This window comes from Podarcis filfolensis (genome assembly GCF_964270895.1).
Source record: "Podarcis filfolensis genome assembly, chromosome: 14".
NCBI classification, from domain to species: domain Eukaryota; kingdom Metazoa; phylum Chordata; class Lepidosauria; order Squamata; family Lacertidae; genus Podarcis; species Podarcis filfolensis.
In genome coordinates, this window is record NC_139616.1 from 44,489,679 (window position 1) to 44,512,464 (window position 22,786).

The 22,786-nt window shown below is 44.1% G+C and overlaps 2 protein-coding genes across 10 annotated transcripts in view; one reads left to right on the forward strand and one right to left on the reverse strand.

Moving 5' to 3' along the window:
* Positions 1-22,786, forward strand: part of LOC310749103 (myosin-11) — a 1,537,435-nt gene that overhangs the window by 589,532 nt on the left and 925,117 nt on the right. The gene's annotated exons all lie outside the window — the stretch shown is intronic.
* Positions 1-22,786, reverse strand: part of ATF7IP2 (activating transcription factor 7 interacting protein 2) — a 38,553-nt gene that overhangs the window by 10,360 nt on the left and 5,407 nt on the right. For 3 of the 9 annotated variants that reach the window (XM_083585667.1, XM_083585666.1, XM_083585672.1), the window contains 6 exons: positions 7,537-8,414; positions 6,171-6,325; positions 3,305-3,436; positions 2,216-2,287; positions 1,069-1,208; positions 760-827 (listed from right to left, as the gene is read on the reverse strand). In XM_083585667.1, the coding sequence (XP_083441793.1) occupies positions 760-827; positions 1,069-1,208; positions 2,216-2,287; positions 3,305-3,436; positions 6,171-6,325; positions 7,537-8,414 (1,445 nt within the window). Of the gene's footprint in view, positions 1-759; positions 828-1,068; positions 1,209-2,215; positions 2,288-3,304; positions 3,437-6,170; positions 6,326-7,536; positions 8,415-15,642; positions 15,769-15,804; positions 17,259-22,786 lie in introns of those variants that run through there. The other 6 variants (XM_083585670.1, XM_083585668.1, XM_083585673.1 and 3 more) reach the window with 5 other exon arrangements.

A 22,786-nucleotide genomic window follows, 5' to 3' on the forward strand; every position in this document is an offset into this window, starting at 1 on the left:
AGATTTATTGTTTCCTTCAAGCACAATAGCAGGGCAGAGAGAAATAGGGCAAAGGGAAACTTTGGATTCCTGAGATTTAGGCACTTCTAGCTCTACTGAAGCCTTAGTGATTTAAGCATCATTAGGATACATGGATATATAAAAAACATCATTAGGATATATGGTTATATAGAAATCATGAAGGTAGAATTCTTCCAGGTGGTCTTGCCACAGAGCCTTCACCAATCTGCTAAATTGGATGTGGAATGGGCAATCAGATTTGCAACAATGGAAGAGTGCACCATCCGGGATAAAGTCAAACCGTTGGAGAGCTACAGTGCCTGCTTTGTCTGTAGAGACCAATATAGGAGGAAACATGCTTTACTGCAGGCGGGGCAGATGACGGCATCTGGTTTTGCAGATGTACCATGACGTGTCTTCTTTCTGAGCTCAATCACATTTTGCCAAACTCTGGCATCAAATTACGTCCAAATAATTCTGCAATTTTGCCCAGGAGCTGCCCGCCAAGTTTGAGAGCCAAGCCTGAGTCAAAGGATTAATGCGGTTGACGAGGCAATCAATGGGACTTACACTCTTACAAGTACCATGCAACTCTACAATTCTATGAAAGAGTATTATTCTGCCTCTCGAACCATGCTAATTGTGCTTTGCAGATGGTGTGCATATATAACACATAACCTAATAATCAGCTGCGAAACAAGATTCATACTGTTGAAAAGTTTTTTAAAATAGGGGAAAGGAGAATTTAGTTTCATGTACCTGTAGGATTCACTGTTCCCACGTCTGAGCTTTTTTTCCCCCAAGAAAGGCATATAATGTCTTCAGAGCTGATTAAAAAAAAGAATGCAAAATAGATTGTGCAGAAATGTAAAAGAACCCAGCCCCTCCACTTAAGGCAACAAAGTCTTACTTGTGAAATGAATAATGGGGGAAGTAGGCGTTATAGCACGTGTGTTGCTAAATGCAGAGAACAGGAATGTAAGCCTGCTTTTCATGGACCAATACTTGCACTTCCCAAGCATGCAGCAAATGAACAAGGCCAGCTGCCATGCTGATGGGGAGACTTACCTTTCTGTGTTTTTAGGGATAGTTTTGTTAAGATTGGATGGCTTCTCTTTTGACAGTGCTGGCATGCTGTTTGCATTGCCATGTTGAGGGCTGGGGCAATTTATTATTTCAATTTGCAAAGGTGGTCTTGTAGGGAGGGCCTGGGAAGGAAAGAGAAAAAAATAACTTGTACACTATGCTATTCCACATATTCCAGTATGAATAATCAGGCTCCTTCATAAAGGAAGCATCTCCTTCTTTCTGGTATTAAAGCCAGTGTAACTGTTGTGTTCTCTCACATGATGACTAAAGTTTATTTCTGTTCCCCATCAGTAAGCATCTGGGTCTCACTGTCAAGAAGTTTTTCCTGATGCTCACCTGAAACTTTTGACTTAAACCCATTAGATCATGGGTCCCCACACAGACCACTGCTTCATTCAGTTTGCCTGTGAAGAACATCAGGAACTGCGGCTGTGAAAGCCGACACAGGAGCTGCTCTCCACTGTTCTTAAAACCCGGCTGTCTAAAGATGCAAAGATAAAGCCTTACCCCACCACAAAAAATAAATAAAGGCTTCGTTGTTGTCATCTGCTGCACTGCTAGTTTCCCTAGAAGGCAACTCAACCCCTTCACATTTTAAAATTCTAACCTCCCTGCAGTGGCCTGTCAGGCACTCTGTTAGGAAGTGAAGCCAGAACTTCTTTTTCAAGGCGCAGAATCCATTGCAGATTCCCTTCTGCACGCCTAACCAGTCATACTCAAACACATATGGTATTACAGTGCATGCATATGACTGTGTTGCACTGGTCACCGTGAGGCACTGCAGCAGTTTCTGAGCTCAAGAGAATTAAGACACTGGGAAAATGGCTTAGCAATAGTTGTTTCTGTCGATGATGGAGTGTTGTAGTATAATACAGTGGTACCTCGGGTTACATACACTTCAGGTTACATACACTTCAGGTTACAGACTCCACTAACCCAGAAATAGTGCTTCAGGTTAAGAACTTTGCTTCAGGATGAGAACAGAAATCGTGCTCTGGCGGCAGCAGGAGGCCTCATTAGCTAGTGGTGCTTCAGGTTAAGAACAGTTTCAGGTTAAGAACGGACCTCCGGAACGAATTAAGTACTTAACCCGAGGTACCACTTTATAGTGCTGTAGCATGCTTACTTTTCTAGATGATTCTCTCTTCTGGCTTGTTATCACAGCATCAATGCGTCTGTCAAGCCTAGAGATTTTCTTCTGCAAGAGAAAGAGAAAGAAGAGCTTGTATTGGCCTGCAGAAAAACTTTAGAACAAGGGGAGCAACATTCACAGTTGCACTGAAGCAACTTTAAATATCTGGAGCTAAGGGTTTGGGCTAGTAGGCTCAAGGATGTACTTCTAACACCATTTGTGTTTTTGCAATGACCAATGGCTTCTAACAAATCTGACGGAATGTCCCGAGTTGCTACTTCCCCTTTTCCTAGTGTCTGAAAAGGAATCCCACCACCAAACTGCTTGCGCCAACTGCAAGTCTATCATCCCTTCCTCTCACCCCTTTTATGGCAACCACAAAGAGACTCTGCTACCCTCTTTGCCATACAAAAAGGTTTATTTGCACACCTTGCTCTCCGTTCCTCCTTAGTGTTGCTTCCCTGACTTACTGCTCCCTTCTCTGCCTTACTTCTTTAACCCTCTGCTCCTGAACTGCCCACTCCTAAAACTCCCTCCCCCTTAAGTCCTCTTTCCATCCCTCAGCCACCCTGCCAGGCCAGCACCCTTTCCTGTGCCACTTTAACATGCCAACGTGTCTCAGCTGCATGCAAGGTGTCAGACATTTGTACACCATGGGTTAAACTGACAAGTCTAACAGCAGCCAGCAGTGGGATTTCTACAATACGTGACTTATGGGCCATATTTCTATATACAGACATATAACGTGCTGGCTCCAGGTTTTGCGGGGCCCTTGGCAAGATGCTCCCTCCTCTTCTGCCTTGCTCCTGCCACTGAACGCTCAGAGAAGGCAGAGGGACAGGCAGTGACAGCAGGGAGGAAAAGCAGAGCCAGAGGTCATCGAAGAACCTCTCGTCGGGATATGGGCCTTGGCAAATGCCTGATAACACCAGCTTCTGATGCCAGCCTCTTAGAGACACAACAGGCTCCAGTAAAATAAAATTAAAAACCTGCTTGTGCATATGTACAAGTTTGTGTCCTATAATTTTAATGTATTAAACCATGACTGACAGACAAGGCTTTTAAAATGGAACATTGCCTTACTACAATTTTAATAGCTATCGCTTCATGCTTCCGGAGGCACTGCGTGTGGTCGATTCTTTGCTTTAGAAGTTCAAGTCTGTGATCCAAGGTTTTCATTGACTTGTCCAGCTGACTTTGAATAAAGCATTTGACCTACAATGGGGGGGGAGACAACACATATAAGCATGCACCCTTTAAATCAAGAAATTCTTAGAAAGCGGGAAGTTTTAAAAGCTCTGACTCGACACACAGCACCTTTTGCATGGCAGTAAGCAACAAGTCCAACACAAATAAAACCTTTTCCTGCAACACCTTCCGTTGCTCACCCCGAACCACAGCTTCACGGGCATTCAACATGCACCCAGGCCGGGATCCAAAGAGCCATGCAACAAACACCATGCACCCGGGTTGCTTGAATACATGGAATACTTTTTTAAAAAATGATGCGTACGTAAATCCAGAGGTCAAGCTGCCCAAAGTCATGTGCAAAAGTCCTTGTGGATTTTGATTAGCCGAAGTGGTTCATTAGCATCACATCATCCTTAGCATAAAACAAACACCATTAAAAAAAAAATTAAAAATAAAGCTGCAGATCATCATTAAGGTGAGACTGGCTGATCAATCAATCAAACAAACTTAAAACTGTGATAAAGGCCTGCCAGCTAAAATAAGTCTGAAAGTCAAAAGCGAGGGTACCTGCAAAATCTCTGCTGAAAGAGTGTTCTACACCATGTAACCGGAGAGGCTAAAACGCAGATGCCTCAAGCAGCTATTTGGATTTGGGCTAAGGACTTCTGTATGAATAGACACCCTCCTCTGCCATACATGCAGAGGAGGGTGTAGATGCAGCTGTTCTGCCACCCCGAAATAACTGGGGAAATTCTTGTCCAGGATCAGGTAGAGACAGAGTTCTTAATGTACAGTCCAATGCCAACAACAGCGTACACCCGGGCACTGTTACCCTTTAAAAGGAAGCTCTCAAAATTACACCTGGTCCTTTCCCAATCAAGGGAAAGGCGTGTTGGAAGTCCCAGTGGAGTGTTCCGGTTTTCAAACGTTTTTCAGAAGCCGAACATCCGGTGCGGCTGTCAGCTATTGTTTCCGGGGTGCCTGCACCAATCAGAAGCCGAGCCTTGGTTTTCGAACATTTCAGAAATCAAATGGACTTCTGGAATGGATTAAGTTACAGAACCAAGGTACCATTGTATTTGGCAGTTTTGGTTTTGCTATTTATTTTGCGTTTTTGAGGCCTTTTCAGTTCATTTGTTTTTGTGACTATGTGGAACCCAGTTCAGCTGATTGTGTGACTGCAGAAATGGATAATAATAAATTAATTTTATTTATACCCCGCCCTCCCCAGCCAGAGCTGGGCTCAGGGTGGCTAACACCAGTAAAATTACAATAAAAAACATAATTGGGGGGAGGAACCAATTTAAAATACAGGTTAAAATGCAATTTAAAATGCAGCCTCATTTTAGAAGTAGCCCATAGATCAAAACCGTAAGGGGAGGGAAAACATAAGGGTCAGACTGAGTCCAAACCAAAGGCCAGGTGGAACAGCTCTATCTTGCAGGCCCTCCAAACAATGACTATCATCATTTTAATTTTACAGTACTTTTATCTACAATACTTTCTTATTTTATAGTACAGTACATCGATTATTTTCATTTTATGGATCAATCTGTTTTGTATTACTTTCTATGGGAAAGCGCACCTTGGTTTTGGAATGCTTTGGTTTTGGAACGGATTAAGAACCAAGGTACCACTGTATATAATTCAAGGCATCTATATAGCATTCAGAATACATGCTCTCGTGCCCTTATCATCTCTGCAATATTTATGGACTCTTTATCTGGCCTTCCAATTGGACACTCCATATTTGGAGTTGTTTACCTAAAACTCCCTTTATCTTATCAAGTTGTCAATCATCTTCCACTGGCTCTGGTCAGTCTCTAATTGACATGGTATCAGCCTATAAGCTCTGTTACTGGGGTCTAGGAGAGCTATGTGCCCTCTTTGCTTATTACTGATGGTGCTGCTTTGGTTAACTGAAAAGCGAAAGAATAAGAGGAACAGAAATACAGAGAAAAGCATACAATGCAGAAAGGCACATTCTGAACTGGGCTACAGCACTTCCCTGTGCATTTCAGTGGGAAAGGGCCATAGTTCAGGGATAACAACTTTGCTTTGGGCAAATGAAAACACACCTCTTTAAGTGGAGATGTGCGTTTTCAGAACCGACCACATTCTTGTGACTGTAATGTGCTTTTAACTATTCTTAATTGTGTGGGACCTGATGGTGAAGGGCAGGGAATAAATTCAATTAATAATAATAATAATAATAATAATAATAATAATAATAATAATGCCTACTAGAAATACTTGGTAGCCCCTGGATCAGACAGCAAAATAAAGCTTTGATTAAAGAGTTTTAGTTAAGAAATAAAAATCATTTGTTACTCATTATGAGCTTTCAGAATGGAACAGGCTAGAAACGGAGGGAATCGGCTGTATCCAGGACTAGAACTGGGCTGGCAGCCCTGATGCAAGGCTTAAGTTTGGTGGGAGATTCCCAACCCCAATTTACACAGTAACATCACTGCCACGTGCAGCATTACCTTTGGACTTGTCCAGCCCCAGGAGGGCTTGAAGTGAGGTATCAAAACAAAAATAGCAGTAGTTACGCAAGGCTGAAATGAACAACTCAAAACTATCAAGACATTTCAGTCCCGGCATTTTTTAAAAAATAAAAAATCAGTCCAAGAGCATGCTTAGGATGACCAGAACAGCACAAGCCACACACCCAGAACAGTTTTCCATTCTCAACCCTGCTTTAATTTCATTATTTCAGCACAGCTGCAGTGGCTTCTCATACAAAGCAACTCACCTGTTCCAATGCAATACGTCTTTTCTCTGAGCTTTTGTCGCCAACCTTTCCGGCTTCATCGGATTTCTTGATGCATTTGGAAAAGATGCCTTCATTAGTTTCTGAAATTCTCCTTTTCCTCTGAGCCCCATCTTTGAGGAGACAGAAGGGATTCCCTAAGAAATCCGGAAAACATTGCTACTACCACTACAACATTTATATACCACTTTTCTGTCCAAGGAGTACATGGTTCTCCCCCTCCCCATTTTATCCTCATAGCAACACTATGTAGGTTAAGCCGAGGGACAGCAACTGACCCAAAGTGACCCAGTGAGCTTTAAAGTCTGGTCTCACAGGTCCTAATCGGACAATCTAACCACTATATCACATCAGCAGTGCACTGCAACAGATTTTTGTGAAGCCGAATCAGTACTGCAATAAGTTTTTCGCTCTAGTTTTTGAAGAAGTAGGCAACTTTTGCAGTAAGTTATATTTTTGAAAATCCCATACAAGCCAAGAGCAAACACCTACCCACCCCCCTGAAAGCTTTGGAGCAGAGTTATGTAAGAAGGGTCCAAACTTTAAAGAAGGCTGCAGTTTTCTAGTTTCTGCAGAAATGAACGGGGCCTGAAATGGTACTGTGATCTCAGTCACGCCAACACTCTGAAGTTAAGCAACTGTGTCATTTCACTTGATTAAAATGAACTGCACAGTGTCTTCTGCAACCGCCTCAAACTAGCATCACACTCACTCTTGGAAAGAGGCAACAGGAGGGAAAATTCGCAAGTGGCCACCATTTAGCAACAAAATCTGGTCTTCTAAAGCTTAAGCAACAATTTCTTGAGCTGTATTCCATGTGAATAGTGAGCATTGTGGACAGGAAGTGGTTATGGTGACACAAGGCAGCCTTCATGGTTTTCCCCACACTGATTTTTCCATAGCGCACACACCGTGATAATAATAATAATAAATAATAAATTTTATTTATATCCTGCCCTCCCCAGCCGAAGCTGGGCTCATAATGTATTGTCAGGTCAAAAACTATGAAGCCAGTATCACAATATGGACTTCAAGCTGGTTAATATGGACTTCAAGCTGGTTTTGGATGATATATCACCCAGTCCCACATCCGTAATGAGATAAGACAGGCGTCCCTTATCTTCACCTTCTGGAACAACCAAAGACATTTTTGTTCTAACGATTCTCCCAGCTGGATGAATGAGTCTCTGTTATGAGTATCCTATTTTGTATTCCACCCCCCCCCCCATTTCAAATTTATCTACCGTTCTTCGTGTTTAGCTCTTTTAGTTACATTTACTCTACATTGCCCTGAGAGGATACACTATCTTAATGATTGTAAAAACAATAATTTAAAAAAAATGATTACCTGGCCGTACTGAAGAATTAGTATTTTTCTCAAGCAACTGGAATCTGTCGCCTTCCTGTTCCAATACTGGCATGGTTTGCTTAACAATTGGTTCATCTTTTATTTCAGTTACCTTTTCTAAGGCAGGGATCTCGCGCATAGGAGAAGTCACTGAAAGCTCATGCTCCGATTGGCCAGAAAGCTGGGCAAGCGGCTCAGAGTTCAAGTGTACTTCCACCGGCTTATGCGATGAGGAACTGGGTTCTTTTTGAAGGTAATAATACAGTAGATCCTGTAAGGCTCCAGCATTCAGAAATTGCTCCAAATCAGAGTCTTCAGTGCAAACCTTGTAGGGAAGATCTTGGGATCCTTCACGACGACTGTTATAAATACTGATTTCAGAATTAACAACTAAATTGGTTACAGGCTCCCTTAATGTTGGAGGGTGCAACAGAGTTTCTTTCGATTCTGGTTGAAGGTTAGGTTCTTTCAGAGAGTTCTGACTTAAGCCACTTGTTTCAGACCTTTTTAAGTGGACATGATTATCCACAACGGAGGTACCATTTGCCAATTTTTCTGCTCCTTGGACAGCCTTCATTTCAGAATTAACAACTAAATTGGTTACGGGCTCCCTTAATGTTGGAGGGTGCAACAGAGTTTCTTTTGATTTTGGTTGAAGGTTAGGTTCTTTCAGAGAGTTCTGACTTAAGCCACTTGTTTCAGCCCTTTTTAAATGAACATGATTATACACAACGGAGGTACTATTTGCCATTTTTTCTGCTGCTTGGGCAGCCTTCATTTCACGCAGCATCTTCACTTGCTTTCGGGCGCTTGGAGTCATCGTCTTTTTGGCACGCAAGGGCTTTTTGACCTCCATGTTTGGATTAATTTCTTGCACCCTAAAACACAATAATTACATCTTATGAGTCGAGATCAAACATTATTTTCCTTAAAATGCTAATTAAAGTTTGAATCAGGTAACCTACATTTAATTTAAACCTACACCAGATTTAAATGCAGTCAGTTCAATATATCAGAGGCCTGTGTGCACACCACACACTATTATTAATCACAGAACCGTAGAGTTGCAAGCGACTCCAAGGGTCATCTAATACAACCCCTTGCAATGCAGGAATCTCGGCTAAAGCATTCATGACAAATGGCCATCCAACCTCTGCTTAAAAACCTCCAAGGAAGCAGAGTCTGCAACTTCCCAAGTCCGTTCCACTGTCGAAAAGCTCTTACTGTCAAAAAGTTCTTCCTGATGTTTAGTTGGAATCTCCTTTCTTGTAACTTGAAGCCATTATTACGGGTCCTACTCTCCGAAGCAGGCGAAAACAAGCTTGCTCCAATGTTTCATTCAACAGCCTTTTCGATATTTGAAGATGGCTATATCTCCTCAGTCTCCTCTTTCCCAGGCTAAACATACCCAAATTCCCCTCAACCGTTCCTTGTAAGGCTTGCTATCCAGACCCTTGATCATCTTGGTTGCCCTTGTAAGAATTGGGTACTTTTGTGGTTTATGTGAAAAAGAAACATCCTCATTTCTCACACCATCCTCCACAAGCGTTTCAGCTCATCAATGTGCTTCGTAAAACCAAGGTGCCCATAACTGGAAACTTGCCATTACATCTGAACCCAGGCTCATGCTAGTTTCCTCAAACCATGAGCAGTATGCCAAGAACAAACCATGGTTACCACTTATGCTTTAACTTGCCTTTTTGGACATTTATCTTGGTTGTTTGTTTTTTTAAATCTGGAGCTTTGATGGATGTTTATACAGTGGTACCTCCGTTTCCGAACTTAATTCATTCCAGAAGTCCATTCTTACACCGAAAGTGTTCTTAAACTGAGGCGTGCTTTCCCCAATGAAGCCTCCCACCACCGGTCGGCTTCTGTCTTCCGGGGCAAAGTTCGCTAGCCAGAACACCTACTTCCGGTCTTGTGGAGTGCGTTGCCTGAATTGTTCGTTAACAGGACTGTTTTTAGACCGAGGTACCACTGTATATACGGAATTAATACTATGTTTTGCAGGTGTTCCTTGTTGGTTACTTGTGGGAGTCACTTGGTAGTTCACCACACCTCAGAGCATGCAAAGCCCCAGCAGAGTCTTCAGAGATATCCTTCTGCAAAACAGCTTCCTCCAGAGTCCCCAGTTAAGGGGAAAGCTCCTCTCCGACGCAGCTCAAAGTAACAATGTTTCTTGTCGCCGACACAAGACAAATCTAAACACTACTGCCTACTAGAAACAGTTCTTCTGGTCTCTGAAGATACATATATACAGAGATCAACTAACACCGTCACCATGCTAGCTAACGCTGCTATGCAAAATCCCGACATGCAAACAGGACATCATGAAAGCAGTGCCCTTGAAATTATTAGATCTGTCTCTACTTTTCCTGAAACAATGGGAGGATGAATGACTCAGCAAGTCATACACTCAACCCTGTTGGTGTTGCTATGGTAACTCAGTGCACCTGGCACCTTATCTCTGAACATCCAGACTTTTTTTTTGGGGGGTGCTCCTCAATACATGAACCCAAGCACTGTGTAATTTAACCCACTGTTTGCATTACACCAACATTCCTATTACGTCTCTTTTATAGAAATCCCCTGAAGGTAGCCTTTTGGCTGAAACACATTGGTCTGCTAGGAAAAACTAAGTCACCATTAAGTTACCAGCACCTTGAGAAGTGGACTCCCTTATTTGGCAATTCATTTGGTGGCTTCTGTGTTTCGTATGTTAATATTGACTTCAGCTTGTGGGTTGAACAGACCAAGTAATTGGGAATGGGAATTCAGACCACACGAACGAGAATTGATACAACTCTACAAGAAGGCATCTGGAGAGGGCACATATCCCTCTCTACCCATAAATCCACTTTGCCAACAATTCCCCAACTGAGTGCCTGTCCGATGTTGTTGGATTACAACTCCCACCGTGCTCTTAGCCAATGCTTGGGCTAATGTCTTGTTAAAGGCAAGGGGGTTCTTTTTCTTCAGGGGTTCAAAAGCAAACGCAAGACACACAAGTGGTGAGAAAGTCTAAGGTTTATTAAACAGCAGGCAACCTATACAGAAGTACAACATCATACCCAGAGAACAGATGGCACCCGCTTTGATTCAGCTTCCAGGAGCTCCAGAGACAACAGCCAAGAGAAAGACCCCAGTCTAGCCAATGCAACAGCATTGCTGTTCCTGGTTTGTGTTGAGGCTCAAATTCTGGGTCAAATTCTAGAGGTTTATATGCATTAGGCGCAATTGCAAAATCCAATTGTCAAATTAATCACACCAGACATTAAGATCCCATGGTTCGGGCTGCGTGCCTAAAATGCATTTAATCCTGGAGTCCTCCCAATATATTACAGCCGCGTATCTCTAAACAAGGGAGGCCCATGCCTCTGGCATGCAAGCTCGGCAGCTATGAGGGGCTTCCGTTAGGATTCAGGTCGGGCAAATATAAGCAGCTATGAGGCCTGAGAGAGAAAGAGGGGTTGTCTGTTTTTCTAACAGCCTTCTTTTAACAGTGATATGAAGGATTAATAGAGCCAGGCCATATACACTTCTTCGAATTACAATCAATCTTCCAGTATGCTGATGGAAGTCCCAAAACATGTAGGACACTAGGCTGCCCAACCCCTCCTGTACACTCTCCTAGAGGCCTTCACCATTAAAACAAACAAACAAACAAACAACAAAGTATAATAATAATAATAATAATAATAATAATAATAAATTTTATTTATATCCCGCCCTCCCCAGCCGAAGCCGGGCTCAGGGCGGCTAACAACAATCAAATAATAAATGTTCACCACAACCAGGATAATTCTCAAACAATTCTGGCTCTCTGGTGGTGGCTGCCATTCAAATCTTTATTTATTTCTCCACACTGCTATATCATAAAATATAAAGGTGGCGCACAACGTAAAAACATACTACCCCATGTTAAACAAAAACACTACAGATAACCACTAAGGTGACTGGCTAATCAAAAATCAAAACAGCAGCAAGGGCCTGTTGACATAAAAAGGTCTTTAAGAGATGCCTGAAAGTCAACAGCTAGGATGCTTACTAAGTCTCTGGTGGAACAGCGTTCCACAGAACAGAACCAGAAAAACTAAATTTATTTATTTACCTGCTTAATTGATAAGAGTAATCCCATAGCAGTACTCCTCTAGGAAGCCAGTGTGGTGCAGTGATTCGAGTGTGTGGAACTAGGAACTGGGAGGGTTCAAATCCCCACTTGTGAGATATAAAAATATCAGTCCCAATGCCCACTTAGTCAAAAGATAAATACTGCCACCACCCAGACTTATAGACCAGTAGGGGTACAATTTCAAAACTTTAGCAACCAGGGCTTCCCAGGAGCTGGAATGTGCCTTAGTACTTATCCTGCTTGCAAATCCCAAATAAAATAAAAAGAAGTCTCTATATCAGAAGCCTCGGTGACCCGGCAATCTAGAACACTGAATTTAAGACCACAGTCTTTTTCCATGAATTCACAGATTTTTACAGCAAGAGAAAACTATCGGGGAACAGCCACACAGATCCTGTAATCCATTGGCTCCCAAACTTCTGACCTCTGACTCCTTGGTTTATAAACTCACCCCCAGTGCCCCTTAACCTACCCTACCCTATAAAAAGGATTACAGCGGCACCTTGGTTCTCAAACGCCTTGGTTCCCAAATGCCGAAAACCCGGACATAAGTGCTCCAGCTTTTGAACATTTTTCGGAAGCCGAACGCCCGATGTGATTGTTGGTTATTGTTTTGGGGCGCCTGCACCAATCAGAAGCTGCGCCTTGGTTTTTGAACATTTCGGAAGTCAAACGGACTTCCAGAAGGGATTAAGTTTGGCACTTTTGTTTTTGCTATTTATTTTGCATTTTTGTTTTTGAGGCTTTTTCGGTCAATTTGTTTTTGCAACTGTGTGGAACCCAGTTCAGCTACTGACTGATTGATTGTGACTGTGGAAATGGATAAAAGCACCCCATCCAAACAATGACTATCATCAGTGCAAGTAAGATTTTTTTTTATCATCTACAACACTGTCTTATTTACTTTATAGTACAGTACATCGAATATTGCTTTCATTTTATGGATCAGTGGTCTCATTAGATAGTAAAATTCATGTTAAATTGTTGTTTTAGGGGTTGTTTTTAAAAGTCTGGAACGGATTAATCCATTTTACCTGTCTGAAGAAGTGTGCATGCACATGAAAGCTTATACCCAGAACATACTTAGTTGGTCTCTAAGGTGGTACTGGACAATTTTTTCAGCTTTTCAGAGTCATTTACACCTACCTAGGTCATACTGTGCGGGGGGGGGGGGGCGCACCATCCACTTTGTGAACCACTGCTCTACTCCAATGCACAGGTAGAAGTTCCACAAAATAAGACAAATTAGAAGTTTGAAACATTGGAATTACAGAACCACCACACAATAAAATAATAATAATCAAGACTTTGCTAGTTAAACTTACCATGCACTTCTTTTACCAAGGCTGGCAGTGCCTGCTCCCCAAGAGACGGGCTTGGCACGTTCCAATTTAGTGACCAGGCAACAGGCCAACAAATTGCAAGGTGAAATATGTTTTATATCATGTTGAAAAGGGGACAGCCCATCTTTATTCCCCCACCAATCCAAAAGGGGGACGGGACTCATGACTCTTCCAGAACTACTCAGGAGATGATAGCTGGAAACAAGCCCAGCTGCAAGTTATCACCAATTAAGAATGGGTGTGACCTTGAGAACTTCAGAGGGCTATTAAAACCCAAGCAGCTGAGAATAATTTTATGAGACACCAAATTCCTTTGGGCCCTAGATTTTCCCAAAACCAGTATTTGCTTCCTCATGCTCCCCCAAACTACCCCCAAGAAGAAAAGGCCCAATTAGAAACGTAACCCTACCAATTTCAATTACAGTGGTACCTCAGGTTAAGTACTTAATTTGTTCCGGAGGTCCGTTCTTAACCTGAAACTGTTCTTAACCTGAAGCACCACTTTAGCTAATGGGGCCTCCTGCTGCTGTCGCGCCGCCAGAGCACGATTTCTGTTCTCATCCTGAAGCAAAGTTCTTAACCTGAAGCACTATTTCTGGTTAGCGGAGTCTGTAACCTGAAGAGTATGTAACCTGAGGTACCACTGTACAGGACTTACTTGACTAAATCCTGAAAGTCTGCACCTGTGCTGCAATTGTTTTAAAGGCATTTGTGTTGTTTTATCACTTGTTGCTTGCCACTCCAGGCTCCTTTGAGAGGACACATATTAGTAAATTAACGACACCAGTTCACTATCCTAGCATCTGTAGTTTATACAATATATTTGAGGAACGTGATAAAACAATACAGGCACCTGTGTGTGTTGCAAATGTCTGAATAAAAGTCAGTATCTCCCTATAAAACCAAAGCAAAGGCCAGGTTGTTAAATGGTACTTGAAACTGGGGTAACCTGAACCCCACAGGTCATCTGGTATTCATATTCCCAATACCTGCTCCAGATCTCTCCCACCTGCAATACACATCCTTTAATAGCTCTCTCCAGGTTTGGTGAGCTACATCAATCTCATTCAATTCCAACTTGGTCTCTATAGTGCTAAAAATAAATGATATTACGTGTGTGTGTTTTAAAAAATGTCAATGCGAATTCTCTCAAATAACATCTTGGCCAATAAGAAATAATCTGAATTTATGCCTTTTTGCTCAAGCAAAATATCCTAAGAATAATATCATTCTTATCTATCAAACACAAGTGTTTCATTATCACCTCCTGTAAATAAACTGATGTTGTTAAATAAACTGATGTTGTCTACCCAGATGCTGCCAGACCTTACTTTTGTAATGAATGGTATTATATGAATGGACCTAAAATGGCTGAAGACCACCACCACAAAATGGATGCTGTTGATGAACTAATAATGAACTGTGTTGATCAAAGAGCTAATGGAATGGAATGTGCATGTTCTGGCCAAGTGAACGGTACATGCAAGGAAGCATAGACTGGCTAACTACATTATTTACAAACAATGAGTGTTGTGATATGATCACGCATAACTCTGTGCATGACACCTTGAGGGGGAAAAGGTAGGATATAAATGGAATAAACCAGGCACGTCCAACAGGTAGATCACTGGATGCCTGTAGTAGATCACTGGCTCCCACCAAAGAAGCTCAACAGCTTTTGCTCCTCCCAAAAAAGTTGAACATTTCTGTCCTGGACCCCATACAAACGGGGCTTTCCTTCCTAAAAAAAGCTCAACAACTTTGATCCGAACCCCCCAGATCACTGCCAGTTTTATTGCAGAGTCCCCTGTAACAAACAAACATTAAATGTAATGCATGCAGTATAAACAGGAACATCGTCACCTATTTACCTACGCATTTTCTGAACGGATCCACAATCTGTTGAGTTTTAAACCTTTTATATCTAACTGTATATCCACGGAAGCTAAATGAAGGTCTTAAATACGGGGGGGGGGTGGCACTGGGTTGTTGCTTTTATTTCGATTATAGATTATGTGGTTTTATGTTTTGATTTTGTTCTGTGAACTGCCCTGAGGCCTCAGGGTATAGGGTCATAAATAAATTCAATTAATAAAAATATAAAATATTGTCTATTTCAATTTGGGGGGGGTTTATTCCCGTCTTCCTGGAGCAATCATTTCCCACATGGCCCCAATCTGCATATTACACATTTAAGAGTCTTATGCCAATTATTGTGAATGACAATAATTAGCGGCAAATACTAATAAAACCAGAGTACATTGCATACTTTACACATGCAACCAGGATCTTAGGGTATAGGGTTGGGTAATAAATAATGATAATTATTTCTATTACCACCTGAAGCATATTTTCCCTCCCTAGAAATATATTTGTATATGTTTATATGTGTGTGTGTGTATATATATATATATGTATATATATATACACACACACACATTTCAGATTCAGGGAGGTAGCTGTGTTGGTCTGACACAGTCGAAATAAATTAAAAAATTGTCCATTAGCACCTTAGAGACCAACTAAGTTTGTTCTTATACAAAGCTTATACCCAGAACAAACTTACATATTATTTCATTTATCGACCAAGCTCACTGGGTGTGACACTCCCCTCTCAGGCTAGTTTACCTCACAGGGTTGTAGTGTTTATAACACGGGGAATAACGGAATAGAAACCATGCACGCCACCTTGGGCTCCTTGGACGAAAGAAGTTGGGATATAAACGCGGTAAAATAAATACAAAACAAAAAAAAAAAACTACAGACACCGCCCCTCCCCCACTTACTCACCAGTCTGCGCAGGCGCGGCAGGCGCTCCACGGAGGCTCCGCGCTCTCTTTCGCTCTCTCTCGCCTCGCCCCGCCCTCTCGCGCCGCGTCTGCCGTTGGAGGCCGTTAGAACGCTCACGGCGCCATCGTTCTAAGGCACGTGTGGCGTTAAAAGAGGGGTAAGGGCAGCAACCGGAGGAATTAACCGCGCAGGCGCTTAAAGCAAGGCCCCCATCAAGCAATTATTCTCTCTGTCCAATCAGAAGCCGAGGCATCCTTCTCCTATCCTCGCACCGCTAAAAGCGTTGGCTATTTGCTGAGCCTCCTCTTGCCCGGGGAGAACGGTCCGCTCGGCCAATCAGGAGCGGTCGTATCCTGCCTTGCCCCGCCCTCCTCCTCCTCCTCGCTCAAGCGCCTTAGCCAATCAGCGGCGAGCGCAGGCTATAATTCAGCTGGAGCGGGAGACAGCCCAGAAAGAGCAGCATCTTCTTCGGATCGGGGGTGGGCGGGACTGAGACGCGGGGTTTCCTCGGCTTGCTCGTAACGCGTGTAACGTGTGAACGTGGGGAACAAGTATGCATTGCAGAAGCCCACAGCAGAGGGCCGGCAGTGGCTACAGTTGCCCAGGGGGTAGAGAGGAGCAAAGATTTATTCAAGCGAACCGACTTAAAGTCACGTCGATCCTTTGGGGCCAATTTAATTTCCTGACCTGGAACGTGTGAAATGGGCCTGGAGATTAATGGGACACAACTTGGCAGATAAAGAGCACTCTTGTTTTGCTGATAAACACACTGGCTTCTCTGCATTCCTTACTTGATTTTATGATACATTTATTTTTTTTAAAAAAGCATGGCAACAAGTTAAGTCGTTTCTTCTTAAACAACAAGGCTGTAGTCCTTTGCAAACTTACACAGCTGTAAGTCCAACTGAACACATAGGACCTATTGATTCCTGCATTGCAGGAGGTTGATTCTAATCTAACCCTTTGAAAAATGCCAAGCTGGAATAAGTATGTGTGTATGCACAAGCTTAAGTTCACCACAAATCTTTCTCAAGCTAAAAGTGAAAGAGCTTCTATTTATTTCTTGCATTTGTATCTCACCTGTTCCACCAAGGAGCTCAAAGTGGCATATGTGGCTTTCGCCCTCCTCATTTCATTCCCATGACAACCCTGTGAGGTAGTCAGAATAAATAATAATATCCTCCCAAGTATCCCTATTTTCCAGGGAGAGTCCTGGATTTACAGAAGCTTTCCAGGTTTCTTATTTGATCCTAGAATGTCCCACTTTCCCTTAGGATGTCCCTATTTTAATTGGAGAAATGCTGTAGGCTATGCAGTGAGCATCATAGCTAAGTGGGGGATTCAAACCCTGGTCCCTCCCAGGTCTTAGTCTGACACTCTTTAAGCAGTCCACCACCGCCGGCTCTCTTTCATGAAAACAAAACTTTTAAAATGGAGCTGCACATTTCCATGCCCGTTTTAGACCTTGTCCCTGTTACGATAATGAAGCAATGCTGCTGCAAAGTCCTAGCTTGAAGAGTAAACATGATGGGAATGTTGGGACTGTCTGTGGGAACAGAGGGGCAGTCATTTCATCACAGCACGAAGCACCGGAATTGCCTCAGAGTGTAATATGAGCTGTACAGGAAGTACAGGAAGTGTTTGTCACAACACTGCTGGAGTTTGAAGAGAGCAGTCATGTTTTTTGTAACGCTGCAAAGACAGAAATAAAAGCATGTAAATACGTTTCTGTCTATCTCTTTCCCCTGCCAGGGGAAGAGGGGGTGTGTTCTTCTCACGTTTGAGAAGAATCGCCGATCGAGACCTTGCCTGCGCTTTGCTGGGGAATGCAGCCAGGGAGGTCAACAGGGAATCAAGCCGGGTGCCTGGGATTGCTGCCAGCTTCTCATGAGAAGGGCTTGAATTTCCCAACATATGGTAGCACTGAGCCGATGGTATCGATCCATGAAAGCAGCTACAGAGGTTGATGGATCGTACTTCATCCTCTGCAAGGAGATAAAGGAGTTTGTGGTAGCGGTCGGATGGAGGCTACAACGAATGGCTGAACACCGGAGCAGACGTTTTTGCTGTAAAGCAAGGAGCAACGGAACCCCCAAGGTATGCTGATTTATGGCTAAAAGAGTGAACGCAGATTGATTCTTCTCTGGTTCACAAAAGCTGTTTTTTGGATAGAAAAACAGCACTGAGCAGCCAGCTATTGGATTTTAGAAGGCTCGAGAGTGAGAGCTCAGACTTGGATTCAAAATGGATACCAAGAAGGGGGGAGACTTACCTTACCCACCTCCACTGACTAATGACAATTATGCCTCATGGTCTGTAAAGATAAAAGCCCTGCTTCAGAATCAGAGGATTTTTGGGGTGATTGATAACCCCATTCCTCCTGCACCAACACCAGGTTGGAATTCACAGAATGTGAAAGCCAGGACGGCCATAATTCTGTGTGTCTCAGATGATCAACTTGTGCATATTCAGGATTTGGAATACGCGCATGAGATTTGGCAAACGCTGCGTAGAATACATCAAAGAGATGCTGGTTCTTCAGCATTGCTGCATTTTGAAAAGCTGACCAATCTTAGGCTAGCGCCTGATGGAGATGTGCAAGAGCATCTGACAGAGATGAAATTCTTACGCCAGCACATGGCGCAACGCAATTTTCCTCTACAGGAAGAGATATTCTGTTTCATGATAATTAACAGCCTTAATCGGACTTTTAAAACGGTTGCAAGTCAGCTGGGTTCTTTACCAGCCAGAGATCTAACGGCAGAGAGAATTTGTGCCGTGATTCTCAATGAGAGAGACAGACTTGCTGCAATAGATGTCAAAGACAGGGGGAGAGAAGCTCGGAGTTCTGACACCCCCACTGCTAGTGCAAGTGAAGAACAAGCTGTTGCTTTGAACGTTGTCCGTTGTTTCAATTGTGGACAGACTGGGCATCTTCAGCGGAATTGTAAGAAGCCACGTCAACAGAAAGGAGCTAAGGGGAGCTCTGCAAAGCCTGAGGCGTCAGGCAAAAGTCGTACCAAATCCCAGGTGAAACCTGCAAAGGCATTGCTGTCAACAAAAGCCGCATTTTCAACGGAGAACGCTTTTGTTTTGGACACTGGAGCGACCCAACACATGACATTGCACTGAGGACTGTTTTCTACGTTTAAGAAGCAAAGCTTCGCTGTGAAACAGGCCAATGGCCAGGAGCTGGAAGCGACCGGGTTTGGAACTGTGTATCTTGAAAGTCTGAACTTGACTATTAACAATGTGTATTTGGTTCCTGATTTAAAGTTCAATCTGCTGAGTGTTTCGCAGATCACAAAGAAAGGACTGACTTTGTCCTATGATAGAGAAAGCTGCAAAATCTACAAAGATGGAGAGCTGTATCTTTCCGCCAGAGAGAAAGATGGACTGTATTTGTTGACTTTTGATCAAAGTGATTGCATAAAGTGTAATGCATCTGAATCTAACATGATTTGTCTTGCAGGTATGGCGAACGACGTCCGGAAGGCGACCAAAGTTAACAGTGCATTTCAGCGAGTGTATGCTGATGTGATTGGTCCTCTAGCACCATCTAGAGGCAATGCAAGATATTATATTGTGCGTGTGGATTATTTCTCTCATTATGTGTGGATATACATATTGCAGAAACCACAAGAAGCCTTAGAAAGGTTTAAAGAGTTTTGTGACAAGGTTAAGACTGTTCATGATGCTAACATTGATTGTCTTTTCACAGATGAAAAGCCAGTTTTTCTTTTACATGATTTTCAGGATTTCCTGGATAAGAAAGGGATAAGGCACAAGACTGCTGTTTCTGCAGGAGCATGGAACAAAAGTGTCTGTGTGCAAATGAACAAAGAATTGCAAAATGGGATGAAGGCGCAATTGCTGAGTTCACATTTACCACATGAGTTTTGGGCAGAATCGCTATTGTGTTTTTGTTACTCGTGGTTGAGAAAGGTTTCAAAAGGTTTGGGATGTTCTCCTTTTGAAAAGTTATTTCACAGAAAACCTTCTGTAGCCCATTTTAAGGTTTTTGGGTCCCAAGTCAGGACTGAAGCTCCAGGTGGAGTAAAGAATGCCAGAGGCATTTTTGTGGGTTATGAAAAGGGTCTCTACAGGGTAATTTTGTCTGAATCTGGTCAGGTGATTCTCACAAAATTTCTAGAGAGCGCTCCTGAACAGGAGAGAGTAATTGTTCACACATTTCCCACTGAGGACAATTCAGATGATGATGATGATTTTACTGATTACAGTGGTACTGAGAGTGACAGTGATAGCTCAAAGAGCTCAGTTGACACAGTCATTGAGAGGAAATCTCACACAATGGCTAGACCTTCACAGGTGGAGGAGGAACCACTGTTTACTATTGGAACTGGTTCTCCGAAGAGTCCTGAGACTGAACCAGTGAGCAGAGAGGATCAGCACCTATTACGCAGGTCCGAGAGAGTTACAAAGGGTGTACCACCCAAGAGGTATTCCAAAGAGTTTGCTAACTCAGCTGTTGCATGTGTTACTATTGTTGACAACTCAAGACAGGTTGAAGCTGTGTCTAAGTCAGAGACAAAGACACAACAGGGAGTTGCTAAACGTAACACTACATTCCCTAGCCAAGGTAATGCAGATGCACTCATTCCTTGGAAGTCAGACAACCAGAGAGGTACACTGGGGAAACCAGTGGCGGATAGTTCCAAGGGTGGAACTGAAACAACAGGGGAGTGTTATATGTATAACAACTGTTTGTTTTCTTCTCTGGATCAAGCTATGTTCGCAGCGCACATTGATTCTTATGGGGGAGTATGTTACGATAATGAAGCAATGCTGCTGCAAAGTCCTAGCTTGAAGAGTAAACATGATGGGAATGTTGGGACTGTCTGTGGGAACAGAGGGGCAGTCATTTCACAGTGCGAAGCACCGGAATTGCCTCAGAGTGTAATATGAGCTGTACAGGAAGTACAGGAAGTGTTTGTCACAACACTGCTGGAGTTTGAAGAGAGCAGTCATGTTGTTTGTAACGCTGCAAAGACAGAAATAAAAGCATGTAAATACATTTCTGTCTATCTCTTTCCCCTGCCAGGGGAAGAGGGGGTGTGTTCTTCTCACGTTTGAGAAGAATCGCCGATCGAGACTGAAATATACTCAGAGTCGCAAAGTGATTTCATGCTCTTTATTCAGCTCATAGTGGTGAGGAGGAATGAATGAATGTCCCCTCAAAGTATCTGCTTTATATACATTATTTACACAATGGGCTGCACATGATTGGCTAATTCCGGAATTCTACTGTAAGCCAATCAGGTTGTGGATTCACTTCTATCTGGAGCATGATTGGGTGGTTCCTGCCAACCAATCATACTGCTGCATTGTTCTAGGACCAATCAGACTGCTGCATTCTGAATCCTATTGTTCTCAGTACATAACACCCCTCCCCTCTAAGTTCCAGTCCTGCCCGGGAGGTCGCATTCATAGTCCTCAAGGTACGCCGGCGGCCTACGTGTGCGTTGCGGCCTGGGGTGTTCCCTGGTCCAGGATTCAGATTCTGGCTCGTGTTCCAAGGATGCTGGCTGTGATAGGGCTGTTTGGTCTGTCGCAACCGGCTCACTCAGTCATGGTTCTGGTTCTGGTGTCCTTTCGGCCTCACGGGTCCTCTCTGTATTTACTGATTCTGCCTCTCCTGCTTGCCCCTGCTGCTCTATGGGCCTCACTGCCCCACTGTTCCCTTGGGACTCCTCTGACCTGTCCTCCTCCTCCTGGTTTTCTCCCGGGAATCGTCGCCGTATCTGGTCGCAGTGGCGGCGCCAGCATTGCCCCCCATCTGTTAGCACCTCGTACGACACGGGGCCAGTGACCCTGGTGACTCTGGCGGGTACCCATGCAGGGCCTGCCCCAAAATTCTTTGCGTACACTGGGTCCTGGGCCTCGAAGGTCCGGGGGTTCCTGCCTTCCCCCACCACTACCTCATCCTGAGCTCTATCGGGGTGAAGGCGGTCCAATCTGATTGCAAGGCGCCGACCCATTAGTAGTTCAGCGGGGCTCCGGCCAGTCGTTGAGCTGGGGGTGCTGTGCTGTGCTAGAAGGAATGTGGCAAGGCGGTACTCCCAATCCCCTTGTGTCATGCGGCAAAGGGTGTCCTTGGTGGTCCGCACCATGCGTTCTGCTTGGCCATTGGTGGCAGGGTGGAATGGCGCCGAACGGATGTGGCGGATGGCGTTCTGTGCTGTGAAGGTTTGGAATTCTCCTGACGTAAATGCAGTCCCGTTGTCTGAGACGAGTGTCAGGGAGCCCGTGGGTTGCAAACAGCCTGCGTAGTACCCGGATGGCTGCGGACGTAGAAGTGGACGGTACCAGTGCGACTTCCAGCCATTTGGTGTAGGAGTCCACCACTATGAAGAATGTTTTCCCCTGAAAGGGGCCAGCGAAGTCCACATGCAGGCGTGACCATGGTGCTCGGGCGGACTCCCAGGACTGGACTGGGGCCCTTGGGGGATCTGGGCGGGATTCTTGGCAGGCCTGGCAGTGTTTGACCCAGGCCTCTATCTCTCCATAGATCCCTGGCCACCACACATAACTCCTGGCAAGGGCCTTCATTCTTACTACCCCTGGGTGTGTCTCGTGTAGGGCTGTGAGGACCCTTTTGCGGAGGGGCTGGGGAACAATGACCCTGCTTCCCCATAACAGGCACCCCTTGTGGGCCGACAGTTCATGTTTGTGGGTTGTGTAGCCGGCGAATTCTGGCCCGGGGCTGCTGCTGGGCCATCCCCTCCACACCCAGTCCAGGACCTGGGAGATGACCCTATCTTTCTTGGAATGGTGTGCAACTTCTTGTGCCTGAATGGGGCAGTCGGGAAGCAGCTCCAGGCTCATAACCTCTTGTGCAGGTGCTGGGTCAGGGCCTGTTTCCGGTAGTGGTAGCCTGCTGAGGGTGTCTGCATGGCCCATCACCTTCCCAGGGCGGTGAATCAGTGCATACTGGTAGCTGGCAAGGAAAATTGACCACCTG